The 13,421-nt window shown below is 36.8% G+C and overlaps 1 protein-coding gene across 1 annotated transcript in view; it reads right to left on the reverse strand.

Moving 5' to 3' along the window:
* grik3 (glutamate ionotropic receptor kainate type subunit 3) overlaps nt 1-13,421 on the reverse strand; it is a 91,693-nt gene that overhangs the window by 39,881 nt on the left and 38,391 nt on the right. Inside the window, exon 2 of the mRNA XM_072393864.1 lies at nt 37-210. Within this exon, the coding sequence (XP_072249965.1) occupies nt 37-210 (174 nt within the window). The remainder of the gene's footprint in view (nt 1-36; nt 211-13,421) is intronic.

Raw genomic sequence — 13,421 nt, forward strand, 5'->3', positions numbered from 1 at the left:
TATGACACAAATCCTAAATCAGACCAAGTCACTCACCTTTTCTTGATGCCTCAAAGCTGTCATAGATATTAATCCTTTGTATGTCATATGTTAATGTTGTGTTTGGCAACAAAGTCCTGTTTCTGTTAATATTATTCACGGCAAATTTAAAGGCAAGCTCCTCTGCGCTAACAAGTGAAACAGGTCCCTCTGTTTGCTCGAAAATCCCACCTGAAAAACAGAAGAGAAAGACATATGGGCCCATAAGAACTGATCGCAAATGTAATCACAAGCAAACGGAAACATTATTTTGACACACTATTGGATGGGAGAAAATGGAGAAGTATACCGAGGCGTTTGCGGTTAGGTATGGCAGTAAAGGCAGCAATGCACATTATATGAGGTATTACATTTACTCAGCAAACATACAGCAACCCTCTCCATTTTCACGGAATGCTGAAGAAAAAACACAATATGAGCTTTGAAGTCTGAAACCATAATGGATTTAAGGAGTGTGTGTATGTAAGAGAGTGAGTGAGTGTGTGTGTGTGTGTGTGTTTATGCTTGTCTGTTTGCTACATCAGGGGAGCATGATCTTTTAGGTCCTTGTCTCTCCATTAAGATATCCTTTTATTTCACCTGAATACCATATTTGTGGAGTAGATTACTGGACTTGGGCACTCGTCTTTTACATAGAATTCAAAGGAAAGTTTTCTTTCATTTTTCAAATCTCATGGACTGCAGCCCAAAACTTACAAAATGTGTCTATGTGAACTTCAAAGTAAAGTATTTCTTCAGAAGATAGTGTGTGTCGGACCATCAGTCCAGCACTACATCTTGCTGTGAAATAAGAAAAAAAGTAGCTTTCCTTCAATAGTTTGAGGGGTTTTTTTAGAACTGAACCCATAGAAAATACATTTCAAAACTAAATTTTAAATATTTGTAATATTTTTTATTCCTATTTTATATATTTATATTGATCCCTTTATTTTTCATTGAAGTACTGCTACATCTGTAAAAAAAAAAGCTGTATCCCATTCTTTAACAGAGACTTCTACACTGTAAGAGTACATGATCATGATATCTACTGATAATTATCTCAGCTTGGCCCTAAAAATCTCCCCCTCATCCAGTCATTCACTTCTCAATAGTGACAAAATATTGGAACGGTTTACTAATATTCATTGAGATACACATCAGAATTGATCTGAAAACCCTTGAAGCCAGCGCCTGCTCCATCTAAAGCTAAAATGTTCTTAGTATCACAGTTTATGTGTAATTGGTAAAGTAACAAACATAACGTGTACTGTCAAATATTTGACAGCAAAGTTCCCCTGTGGCCTGTCTCTAAGAAGACAGGAAAGACAGTTTTTTAAAAGATGCCTGCAGGAACATCGGTTTATGGAGAGAGTAGCTCTTCAACGTCCTCTCTCGTCATATTATCCATTTCAGTAACAAAGCAAAATGTCTCGTCTGTCAGTTCTGTCATCAAAAGTTACAAAGTGTGACTAAAGTTTAATTTTCATTTGAGGTATAGAGACAACCTTTCAGAACTATTTTTCCACACTAGAGATCAAACGCTTATAAACATAATGGCAGATATATCAATACTTTTTTTAAAAAAATCTAACTGGTTCTCTCTTTTCTCCAGTCTATATAGTCAAGTTTTCATGAATTACCTTATGACATTTTCTGGTAAGTTTTGTGGTTTTACAAAGTATTGTAAAGCACAGACAGATGTTTCTTTGGAAAAGGCTAAAGGTTTTAGTATCTAGAAGGAAGTGGCTGGAGATACTGTACATACATATATATACATACAATCAGATGATGGAGAGAAAAGCAGGATAGAAGTTTGATCTATCTATCTATGAAATCTATTGTGTTTTATCAACTATTACCCTTTGTAAATTGTTAAAGGAGCAGTAAGTAGAATGTAGTGAATTCTAGTAGGGAAGTTGCAGCTGACAACCAACTGAATATCCTTTGCTCTCATCTTTCAAATATGTCCATCTATCCATTTATTTACTGTTGTTTATGTGGGACCATGTTGCAAACACTTTAAGAAGGGATCCTTAGATCTACATATCCCCAGTCACCACCTCCAGCTCTTCTGGGGAGACACTGAGGTGGATCCAAGCCATCTTAGATATATAACCTCACCAGCGAGTCCAGGGTGTACCCCAAGGCCTCCTTGCAGTGGGAAATGCCTGAAATACCTCCCCTAGGAGGCTTCCAGAACGCATCCTGACCAGTTACCTGAACCACCTCAATTGGCTCCTTTCAAGCAGAGCAGCAGCGTCTCTACTCTGAGCCTCTGGGCTCTTTACACTATCTCCAAGGGTGAGCTCTTTTCAAATAATTAACTTTATTCTTTAAACCTTCTTTCAAAGAGGGACTCACATGCTTAATGTTCAAACATTGCATGAACCACTTTCGTATGAGATTCATTGAATACACGTTCTTACAACATCCCTAAGAATTCACAGATATAATTCAGAAGTCAATAATGCCAAGCCATTCCATCCCACATGCACAGATGGGATTAGGTTATTATCATTTACATCAGAAAGTTATATTTTAGTCTTATCTATCCACATAATATTTTTTCCGACAGCCTTCTGGCTTGATCTTAGGAAATTTTATTTTTTTCCAATCTTTTCTAGCCTGGTGATCATCAGCAACTCTTTATCTGAGATCCTCTGAAATCATCATACACTTCCAGAAACAGATGTTCTTAAGGTCAGAATTTGATAGAACCCTGTTCTTTAGACACACAAGGGTTACTCGTACCTTCTTTTATTTGACCTACAAATAACTGCTAACCTCAGAGGTTCACATACTCTTGTTGCTACTCACACATATTCACAACCGGATATTCCTTTAATAAGGGACCAAGTGTGACATTTTTCTTTTTTTTTTTTGTAAATTTGGATGGCTACGTTTAGGACTCATGTGAAGAACTTATATCTTAGATTGTATTCATGTAGATATATCGTAAATTCACTTTTATTGTTGTGTCATGTCTTGGATTGCGCACTCCCATGGCCTGTCAGCCTGGTATTATTCCACTAATCCTAAAGAATACCTGGTTGCAGGAAGCTAAGCTTGAAAATAACAGCTGTGACCTGCTGATGCCCCTGAACAGATTCCCAGTGCTTGGATCACAGAATCATATACCTCTGTTGCTGTGGCAAAGTGGCAATTCTGAAAGCCAAATTCCTCTTACTATGTATGACTCAAAGCCTCCCTGGATTGCAATGGGAATGTGATGCATAAAGCTGCCCGATGGAATGCGTCACATTAAAATAAATGAATCCTTCCATTTCATGGGGAAATCTCATTAGAGTACATTAAGTAATTGCTCGAGTATATAGTAATTTGACTGTTAAGAGGATAAAATGTGTATTGCTCAGAAGCACTCTTCACAAATTTAATAAACACAGGGAAACCTGTTCCTTGGGAGGAAAATCCTGCAGATAATTCGCTTTGACTTTTTCAGCAATCGGCCATAAGCACAATGGCAATGTGCAATCCTGCAACTCCATCAAATAAAGGACAAGCTGTTCCTTTTAGCTTTGCAGAGAATTTGTTCTAATGATGCAGAGATTGGATGTTTACAAGTTCCCATTTAAACAACTACACCGAGTATTCGCATTTGCAGTGGGCGTGTGCAAAATGGGATGCATGAATTTCAGATTTGTTCTTGTGAATCACAGTCAAAAGGCTTCAAATTAGCATGTCTCAAATAGACAAGAACACAAAGCCCTTTAATTAGTCTCTAAGGTCCTACCACAATATATAAATCAGCCACTAATTGCAGCTGTTTCCATAATTTGTCCTTTGAGGACTTTGTGGATCGGCTCCATTCAAAAGCCACAGACTGATGTATGTAGAGAGCAGATGATTCAAATTTTACTGCAAAATGTAGATAAAAGTAGATTACCCTGACTTAATGACATTGTACAGAAAAAAGAGGGATAATAAGTCAATACACAATAGAATATGACAACAAATTAAACAACATGAGACAGACTCTGGTTATCTGTTACCTATCTGTCACTGCATCCAATATTTAAAAAAATTGAACTAAATGTGACTAAGCCATAGGTTTTAAGTTGATAAAATATTATTATTTAAGGTAATGAATTATACATTAAAACATTTGGCCTGCATGGAAATGAAAGCCGTGGGTAATGTGTGCTTTGAATGAAAATCAAGCTGGATTTTAATGTTAAACAGAAGCTGTGGGTGCAGAGGTCTACTGGGCCTAAAGGAACTGACAGAGACACGCTGTGCCGAGGTTCCACATTTCAGCTCAACGTACCCTTGCAAAAATCGATGTAGTAGCATGAAAGCCCCACATGTTATGTACCCGCAAACAACATAGGCAAATGCTCAAGCATGAACCCACTCTCTGCTGTTATGTAGTGGCAGACTGCCTGTAAGCCACCTTAGTTTGGTTAGAATCATGTGGGTAACAGTTTTTAAGGACTTTAACAATGTGATCTAAGTAGAAGAAGAACAGTTTACCAAAATCAAGTAACTTTGAGACAGTAATAGCAGTGCCAGTGGTTTCATTTGCCATTTTTGTTTGTTTCACTTTTTTTCTAACTATGAAACAGAAAACATTAGAGGTCCTATTAGTTTTTTATGCAATATCTGCATTAATAAGAATGTTTTTGTCGTTGTCTTTAGACAATTACCACATCCAAAAACAATAAAATCTTTTCCCTTTTTCTTTCATTTAGAAGGTCATGAGTTTTAATTTAAATTGCATGTTCCTGCTTTAAACATCAGCAAACAGTTTTCATCTATCGGTATTTCTTTCTTTTATTTTTTATCACCTTGCACGTGTGCTTAAAATAAATGCAGGAACCACACTTCAAAAACGAGGCAAGGTCATTTTTGCTATTTCAACTTTTTAGTATAGAGGTAAAAAATACCATCATTGCCCTTGTGCAGCATGAAATGTGTGCCAAGGAGAGGTAAGATCAATGACCTTCCTATTATTTTCTTGCAAGCAAGGATCTGGTCATACCTGCTGCTACTCACTTCTTTTGGAAAGGCTCCAAATCAGATTAATTTTACTTGTGCCTGTTTCAGTTGAAATTACATATATATATAGTAATCTATATTGAAATTGCTTTCCACTGAATGTCACCATTAAGGAATAAATAGGTACTGTATTTTCACTCTACATAGATAACATAATAACCTCTCCTCTTATATCTAATATTTCTGTATGTACGGTAGATATAAAAGTAGCAAAATGACATTAAAGGAAAATCATATGTAAATTATGTGATCACAATTGGGAATACCATGACTTGTTGCACAATGATCTTATGCAAAAAAAGTTAAATAAAGAAGCATTTCCCAAAGGATTATGCTTAGCTACCATCTGTATTTAAGTTGGTTTTGTTATCCATATGTTAAGTACTACCGTATTTAATATTTTTGTATTCAACATAACTTTCCTATGGTCATGAATTCAATAAAATAAAATGGAATATTTACACAGATATGTAGATGAATGTATGGAATGCTTGCATTATTTATTTTTATTTATCTTATATTGTAGGATGCATTGAGCTTGTTGGAACAAATTCCTTGCTGCCAGACAAACCAATTCAGAGGCCCAACAATAAAACTAGCTCATTATGCTCTTGGATACGTGTGTGCTCGCCCACTGCATTTCTGAGTGTTGCTCTTTTGTACAATCTCTTCACTGGTGGGATTCCCAATCTTCCTGTGAATAGCTTCCTGTCTCCCTGGATGTGCAACAGCACAATGATGGCAGCAAACAATGACCAGCACAAAGCACACACACAAATCACTGCAAACAGTGATTCAGAAATGCAGCCAATTTCTGAAAGAATATGTTCCTTCGTAATTATGGATAACAACACAACACTAGGGACCGAGTGTTATACAATACTGAGACCAGCAGCGGAGTTATCCAGAGTTGTATTTTGTACCACAAAGCAAAGAAAAAAATCCAGCCAGAAATCTGTTACATTTAATCAATGATGAGTTTCATGAGAGGAAATTAAGGGTGCTGGTTAATTAATGGTGTCTGGCAGTATGTTGGCTCATTAGTTAACAAAGTCACCACAAAGCAAGACGGTTCTGGGTTTGATCTTAGCTGTAGTATATCTGCACGTGTTTGTCCCCCACCTCATCTACCTGCCTTGGTTTCATCTTGGAGTCTGAACACATTTAGGTCAGGGGAATGTTAAGACTCTAAGGTGCTTGTAGGTGTTAGTGTGAGCATGTATGTGCTAGCATGACTGGGGTTAGTGGCTTGTTCAGGTTGTTTTTATTGCCTTTTGTTCATGCTCCAAGTCTATTGTTGAATCATTGTGAAACATTGTGTTGTCACTGTAAAAAAAAAAACGTTTTCATATTTCAAATTCCAATTTTCTTGTTAATTTTTATTTGATATTAGTGTATTTAGATTTAGTAAACGTGTATCTGTTTACTGAAAAAGCAGAACATATAAAACAGAGGACGATTCCCTTAATCCTAACCACTGCACGTGGTAAATAACATAAAAAGTATGTATCTGTTAATCATTAACTGCAGAGCCTGAGAAGTTTAAGCATTGGAGAAAATGTTAATATTAATTAAAAACATTTTGTTTATCTAACAACCTCAAAATATAAACAAATGAGCAGTAGGTGTAGCTTTCTAAAAGGGCTAAAATTATGAAAAATGCATGCAAAGATGTCAAGCACACTTTATTTTGAATGACTAATCTGCTCTCAGTGTGTAAAAAGAATGGAAAAAAGCTTCCTCTTGAAAACAGATAAAACTGTTCAAAATGGCAGCAATAAATCAATAAACTACAACATTAAAACCATTGAAAGTTGAAGGGAATAACTGATGTCATTAGAATGCTATGTTCTGCTGGGAAACCTTGAGGCTTGTCCGTCACGTTGACGATATTCGGTCAAATGCATCACACGGTACCTAAAAAATAAGACTTTTCAAGATGAGCCAGATCTGCCAGGAACAACCACTGTTGATCAATGCACAGTGCGACTCAGTTAGATTTCTGTTTGACTTATGACATCATGCAAACGTAAACAAAAAATTCACAACAATGAGGCAGTTTTTGGAGCCATGTGCTGCAGCTGCTTTCTACCAACTGCATGGCCTCAGGGAAAAATGAGAAACGTCTGGCTCTCACATGATCAAACAGCCGACTGGTTAAGATGTTGGGTCAATAGCGTATTTTTGATTTTGGCTGAACTGAAGAAGTTTGGGATTTTTATTTTTTCATTTTGAGCATTCAAACGTCCACTCTTAACAGAACAAATGTGTACGTATTTAGTCACAAAGGCTGAATACATCCATATAATTGATAAACTACTCTATATGTTAAAGCTACTGTATGGTCGTTTTGGACTGATTTAATAAATAAATATTTAACACAAATCTCTGGTAAGTGGAACATCAGGATTCTTAAAACTACATCTTCACAAATGTGAAAACTCAGATGTTGAATGTGTGACATATCAATAGAGAAAGCTGTTGCCTTTTTCTAAGTTTCTGCCCCGTATTTCACCATTTTTATAAACATTTTCAGTCTGTTTCAATGGTTTAAAAGGGACAGGTTTGCTTAGCAGATTTTTATATTGCTACTCTCACAAACTAATTGGATACTGTGCACTGACTGGTTGAAGGCTTTTGGAAAGTGTCTGGTCTTACCACAGTACTCAATGTTTCAATAGTCAATGCTTCTATGCTTTGGTACAAACCCCATGTTGCAACCCACCAAATCAAAACAACCTGATGCCAATTGTTCAGGGATACCACAAGACATTCTTTAGAGGTCTTGTCTCAGTGTGCCACAGACAAAAAACCTACGCAATCAGTAAGGTTGCATGCAGTGCTAAGTTGAACTACGCTGAGCTGGACCACTGTTATTGTCCCAGTGTACATGCATGGGAGTGGAACGGAGTTATTGACAGGAGTTTGTTCAACATTGTGTCGCTGTGGACTAAAAAAAACTTTCAAGACATTATTTTTCTTCTAACTTTCTCTGTGGGCGATCATCATACATGTAAGCATAGCCAAATTCACTGCACAGGTGTTGTCTTTAAATTAGTACTACAGTTATAAAACTGGGATTTTATAATAGCAGAGCTACAGTCTCATAATGCTTTAAGTGACTGCAAGTTCAGCACATATTCTTGATGGGCTGATTTTCAGTCACAATTTCTGAAGCATTTAGCCATCTGGCAAAGGTAACAGAAATGTTTGAATTAAAGCAGCTTTATTGGGAATATGGCTGTATTGATATCCACTTTTATGTTGTGCTGAGTACAAAGGCCAATCTGAGTCTAATCGAGCGTAAACATGCAGGAGTTTTTTTCTCCACAACTGCATTATGTAGGTTTGTTAGTCCGGCTTTTAGAACTTCGGTTTTGTACAAGCATGCTTCCATTCATTTGAAAAGACAAATTTTGGTCTGACTAATATTAAGCAGGTGGCTTTAATGTTGTGGTTGATTGTTGTAGGGAGTACATCTCTAATCATTGACATTACTATGTATACTACTGTTCTTCAATGAATAAACAAGTTTCTCTTTTTGTAATATGAAGCAATAGACATCAGGTAAAATATTTCTTGAATAAATCCCCTCTCGCTGTTTATTAGTGTGAGAAGGGTTCACACACATACACGCTCTCTCTGTTTGCAGTGTAGTGCAGATAAAGCTTGTTTCTGTCACTTGTCTCTCACACACTGTCTCTCTGCTAAGCTGTCTTGAATTAGAGCTTCTATTCATCATTCAGACTGATTCATTCAGTCATCATTGTTGTCTTAATGATGCATTTAACTTACTATTGTAAGCACCAGTAATAAATAATTGTTTCCTCAAATCCCTCACAGCAATCCATTATATTTCTTACTTTGACAGGATTTTCTAATAGCAAATGTATGTATTGTTATGTTTCTAGCTAAAATTGCTATCTTCCAACTACTGAGGGCAAGTGTATTCTTAGTTATAGTCATAATTTTACTGTATTAAAGGAATTCTTAGCATTTACAAAAATCTATTTTAGATGAAGGGACATACATAGTTAATAAAGAATGTTCAAGCCTCCCTAATAACAAGTTGTGCTATGCTGGATATTTTCAAACTCTATATTGCAAAGAAAAAAAAATGATCAAAAAGAAAAATATCACAGACATTAGAAACTGCATTCTTATTTTCTGAAAGCTTTTTTTCAAAATGTGAAATTGAAATTGTTTTCAATGCCATATTTAATATGTACAGCTTTCACACAGCATAATTAAGCATTGCATAGACTGCATTTGGGCTTTGAATGTTTGAGTCCATTGTGAAAAAGTCCATTTTAATTATTTCTCCTGACAAGTTACTGACTTTCCACACTGAATCTCATCCATCTCCATCACAGCTGAGAGGAATTCTTATTTATTTGATACGATTAGTAGTACTCATGCAGCCCTATAATGTTGTGATATTCCCTCTGTCAGAGGACTGTCAGGTAACAACACATTTGTAAAATCTAATTTTATGCTCAAGTGGTTCTGCTTCTGCAATTTATCGCAGCTATCGCTCACCTCCTTCTCTGCTTGCTCCTGCTGGCTTTTCTCTTACTCCCTCTTTCTCTCTCTCTTTCACTCTCTTCCCAGCTTACTGAGGTGTTTTGATCTCATTATCATTCCCAAACATTCACACCGGATAATCTGTCAGGGCAGGAGCCTGTGCTCTGCACCATACAGGGCACCCTCGTCATGATTAGGGTTGTTGGGATGTGCTTGCAATGAGAATACTTTTTTTTTACATTTCACCTTAAACCAGAAATGATAGGGATGTATTCCTCACTGCATGCTTTAAAACCTTGGCTGGTTCAATTATATCCTTCAGTACAAAGTAACTGCAGGATACTGTGAGGACATTTGTTGGACAACTCAGCTAGTCCATGGAATTGATTAGCATAAAAAAAAAACCTGAGTAGCAGGCCTCATTTGCCCTTTTACAAATCACATATTTTCAAGAAAGACTGCACAATGCACAGTGAACCTCCATTATACAATTCTGTTCCACAATGCATGATACAAACAGCCACCTCCCCCATCTATGGCTTATTGTTATCATGGAGGTAAAACCCTCCCCTTGCCAAATCCTCACCTCAGCGCCAGTTTAATCAAAGGCTTTGCCAGAAAATCAGAGGATGAGACAATGGTAAGTAATGCCAGGTGGATGGCGGCTCTAAGCTGCGCCAAGCTACCTGTGTCCATCACCATCTCTACCCCATCCATCTCCTCACCCGCAGCCACCTTTCTTTGTCCACATACGGTGGGAGAATTATGCAGACCTGCAGCTTTGGCACTTTGTCACAGTGGGACTCAAAGCTAGCCAACAGCAGAAAAAAGCTCCAAACTGTGCACGAAAAACAGCTTGGGAAGGTGCACCTTCCGATAGTGTATGTGTATGTCTGTACATTTTTAGGCGTGTATTTAGGAAGTGGGCTTATGTACAGGTAAAAGCAGGACAAACTTACATATTGTTTCCTTGGCAACATTTGTCAATAAGAAATGTGATCATGACCCCAAACAAGCTTACTCACCAACTAGCTCTGGCTGCCTCCACTTCCTCTGGTTTAAAAATATAGTTCACACATATTGTTCTGTGTCCGTTTTTTCTCTTGTCAAAGAGTTGTAATGCCTATGTAAGTCAAAACTTGTATTTTAATCTAAGAAAAGGGTTAACCTTTCATTTAAAATAATCATTTTACCCTCACTGTAACATGATACTGTCCCCAGGAAATGATGCTGAAGACACACAGCGGCTGCGACACCTCATACTTATTGTGCAGTAGGCCATATATACCCTCTCCTACTTTTTCAACGCATACTTATAATGTTAGTAGCATTCATGCAAGTGTGAACATTGTTAAACTATTCAAACATGTATGTAAAGAGACATGGCTTAACCTTATAGTTTTTCAATATTAAATAGTGATTCTTTGCGAAGTCCCAGAGAGCAGATACTAGCATTGTTGGTGTTTCCAAAATGTGGCACTCAAATAAATAATTTATGTAACCTGCAGCAGCAACAAGCAAACAGTTTTACAAAGAACGAAAGCGAAGGGACACTAATTATATCTGATGAGGCCAAAAATAGTAGGTATTTTTATATTTCTAAAACTAGCCTGAATTAGATATTTTTTACAAGTCATTCTCAATAAATAACATGGGCTTTAAAGAAAGAAAAACACATTCACTGTTATACATTTATGCCCTGACACCCACACATTCAAATTTTCACATAGTCCTTTGCAGGACAACTGAGGGTTGTTTTCATAAGACTGCTCTGTAAGCCCAGGCTATCTGTCCACAAACACATACCTTCATTTCTTTTCCCGGTGTGCCTTCTTTAAAGAAAGATGTACTTAAGTGTGCAAGTAAGTGGGCTTTATATTACAGGGAAGTAAAACATAGTGAGCATCTCAGCAGTTACCGCTGCAGATTTGACTGTGTTCAAACAACCAACCATGTGTTAAAAGAAAAAAAAAGAAAAAGAGAAAAAAATGCAGGCTCCTCAATCAATTCAATGAATATACTTGTTTCACACAGCAGGAATGCCACTGCAGGTTTCAGGAAAAAAAAAGGTTATATGGCAAGAAGGTAGTGTGGCGTGAGAATTTACCCACAAATCCTTGTAACAAATGGTAAAATAGTTTAGATTTGTGTAGCTGCTTGATCATAAACGATTGAAACCTTATGAATCACTCTTACTGAAACCTTTCAGATAACACCATTGACTTCGCCCATTAGTCCTGTTTCTTTAAAACGAGGGGCTGCTTTCGGTCTGTACACTTGATAACATGTCACACTCTTCATCCCACAAACACATTTACCGTTTCATCTTACACTGCTTTCACCATGTTATGTTTTACGTTAGAATCAATAAAATGTGACAAGTGTTAGTGAAACAGCAGCCCTGAAGGCTGAATGTAATAACCCTGCACATCAAGGCTTCACTGTTGAGTTTTATGTTCATATTCTTTGCAATGTATCTGCTTGCTTGGGGTTCATTCTAATAGGTATTAGTTGCCAATAGTACAAATTAATCACCAAATTAATCTACGTAAACAGAAACAATTCAAACCATATCAAATTAAAATTCAGCAACTCTAAATGTATTAGATAAAAAGAAACAAAACCATGATATCAGAATTTTAAATTAGTCATCAACATCTCCATATCCTACTGACATCTCAGTAGAGCACATCTTTTAATTTTCCTGCCACAAACTTGTTGTGAAGAACTGACTCATCCTGAGGGTTAATGCACTGCTGTTGGATGCATAGTTTATAAAGTGACAGCTTACATAACGAATCTCAGTAACAAAAATTGTTCTGTGTAATTAACATTGATTTTACAACTGTGGATAGCATTAATATAAAGGGCCATGTTTATCATTGCATGTTTCTCCAGAGTCCATAATAGAGGAGAAGCATTGTTTAATGTTGGCCACATTATTACCATGCAGCTTTGACAACCACTTAGTTGCTTTATGTTTAACATAATTAGAACAAGAGTTTGAGTTCAGCTACATATCCAACTCTTTGACAGTGCTATTATGGTCACCCGCCTTCAGAAATGTTTTTGTATCTTTTATGATCTCTTGTTGTTTTGTTTTTTTCGCATTTTGTCTGGAAAAAAAAAACTCTATAGTTAGGCAGAAACTCAAATAATAAAAAAAATAGATATTTTAATATTTGTTTGTACATATATATATTAGCTCAGATTCATGTATTAGAACCGAACAATGCTTTAAGCTGAAATGTTGACAAGAGTCAAAAGACTAGTTAGAGTCACCTTGCTTTTCAAAGTCATTGCAGGTGCTGCTAAATATAAACCTGTCCCAATTATCATTGGACAGATCACACATGCAAAGTTAATGTGGACAAATGAGGGGGAGTTGCTGGTCAGATCATTTGGGGCACCTCTGGCAAGTTTCTGGGACAAGAGACACTGAAATGGAAATTATCTTCACTATGTCTGCAGGAGCGTGCACATCTTCTGGAACAAAACCAATCTTAACACATCTGAATTGAAGCCCCAGGCACTTGGTCCTCTCCAACTTTTCTCGTGGTATGAAGAGAGAGAGATTATTCCCCTCGGGCCATGTGTAGGGGGCTATGCACTCAAGAGGATTAGCAGAGAGCAAGGTGCAATAAATGTGAAGGACCAGTCAACTGAGCAACATTAAATGATACGTTCTGAGTGAAATTTGACACTTACAGAATCTAAATTGAAGTCAAGACATTTTACATGAACTCACTGCCCTAAGATTATATTGTAATCTCATGGTTAAAGAAAAAAAAACAAGTCATAATGCTCAGCTTCAAGGCACATACCCCCTCATGACTATATGTATGTCAACTTGTTTGACTGCA

Source organism: Leuresthes tenuis, unplaced genomic scaffold, assembly GCF_036924035.1.
Source record: "Leuresthes tenuis unplaced genomic scaffold, fLeuTen1.0.hap1 SCAF_10, whole genome shotgun sequence".
NCBI classification, from domain to species: Eukaryota; Metazoa; Chordata; class Actinopteri; order Atheriniformes; family Atherinopsidae; genus Leuresthes; species Leuresthes tenuis.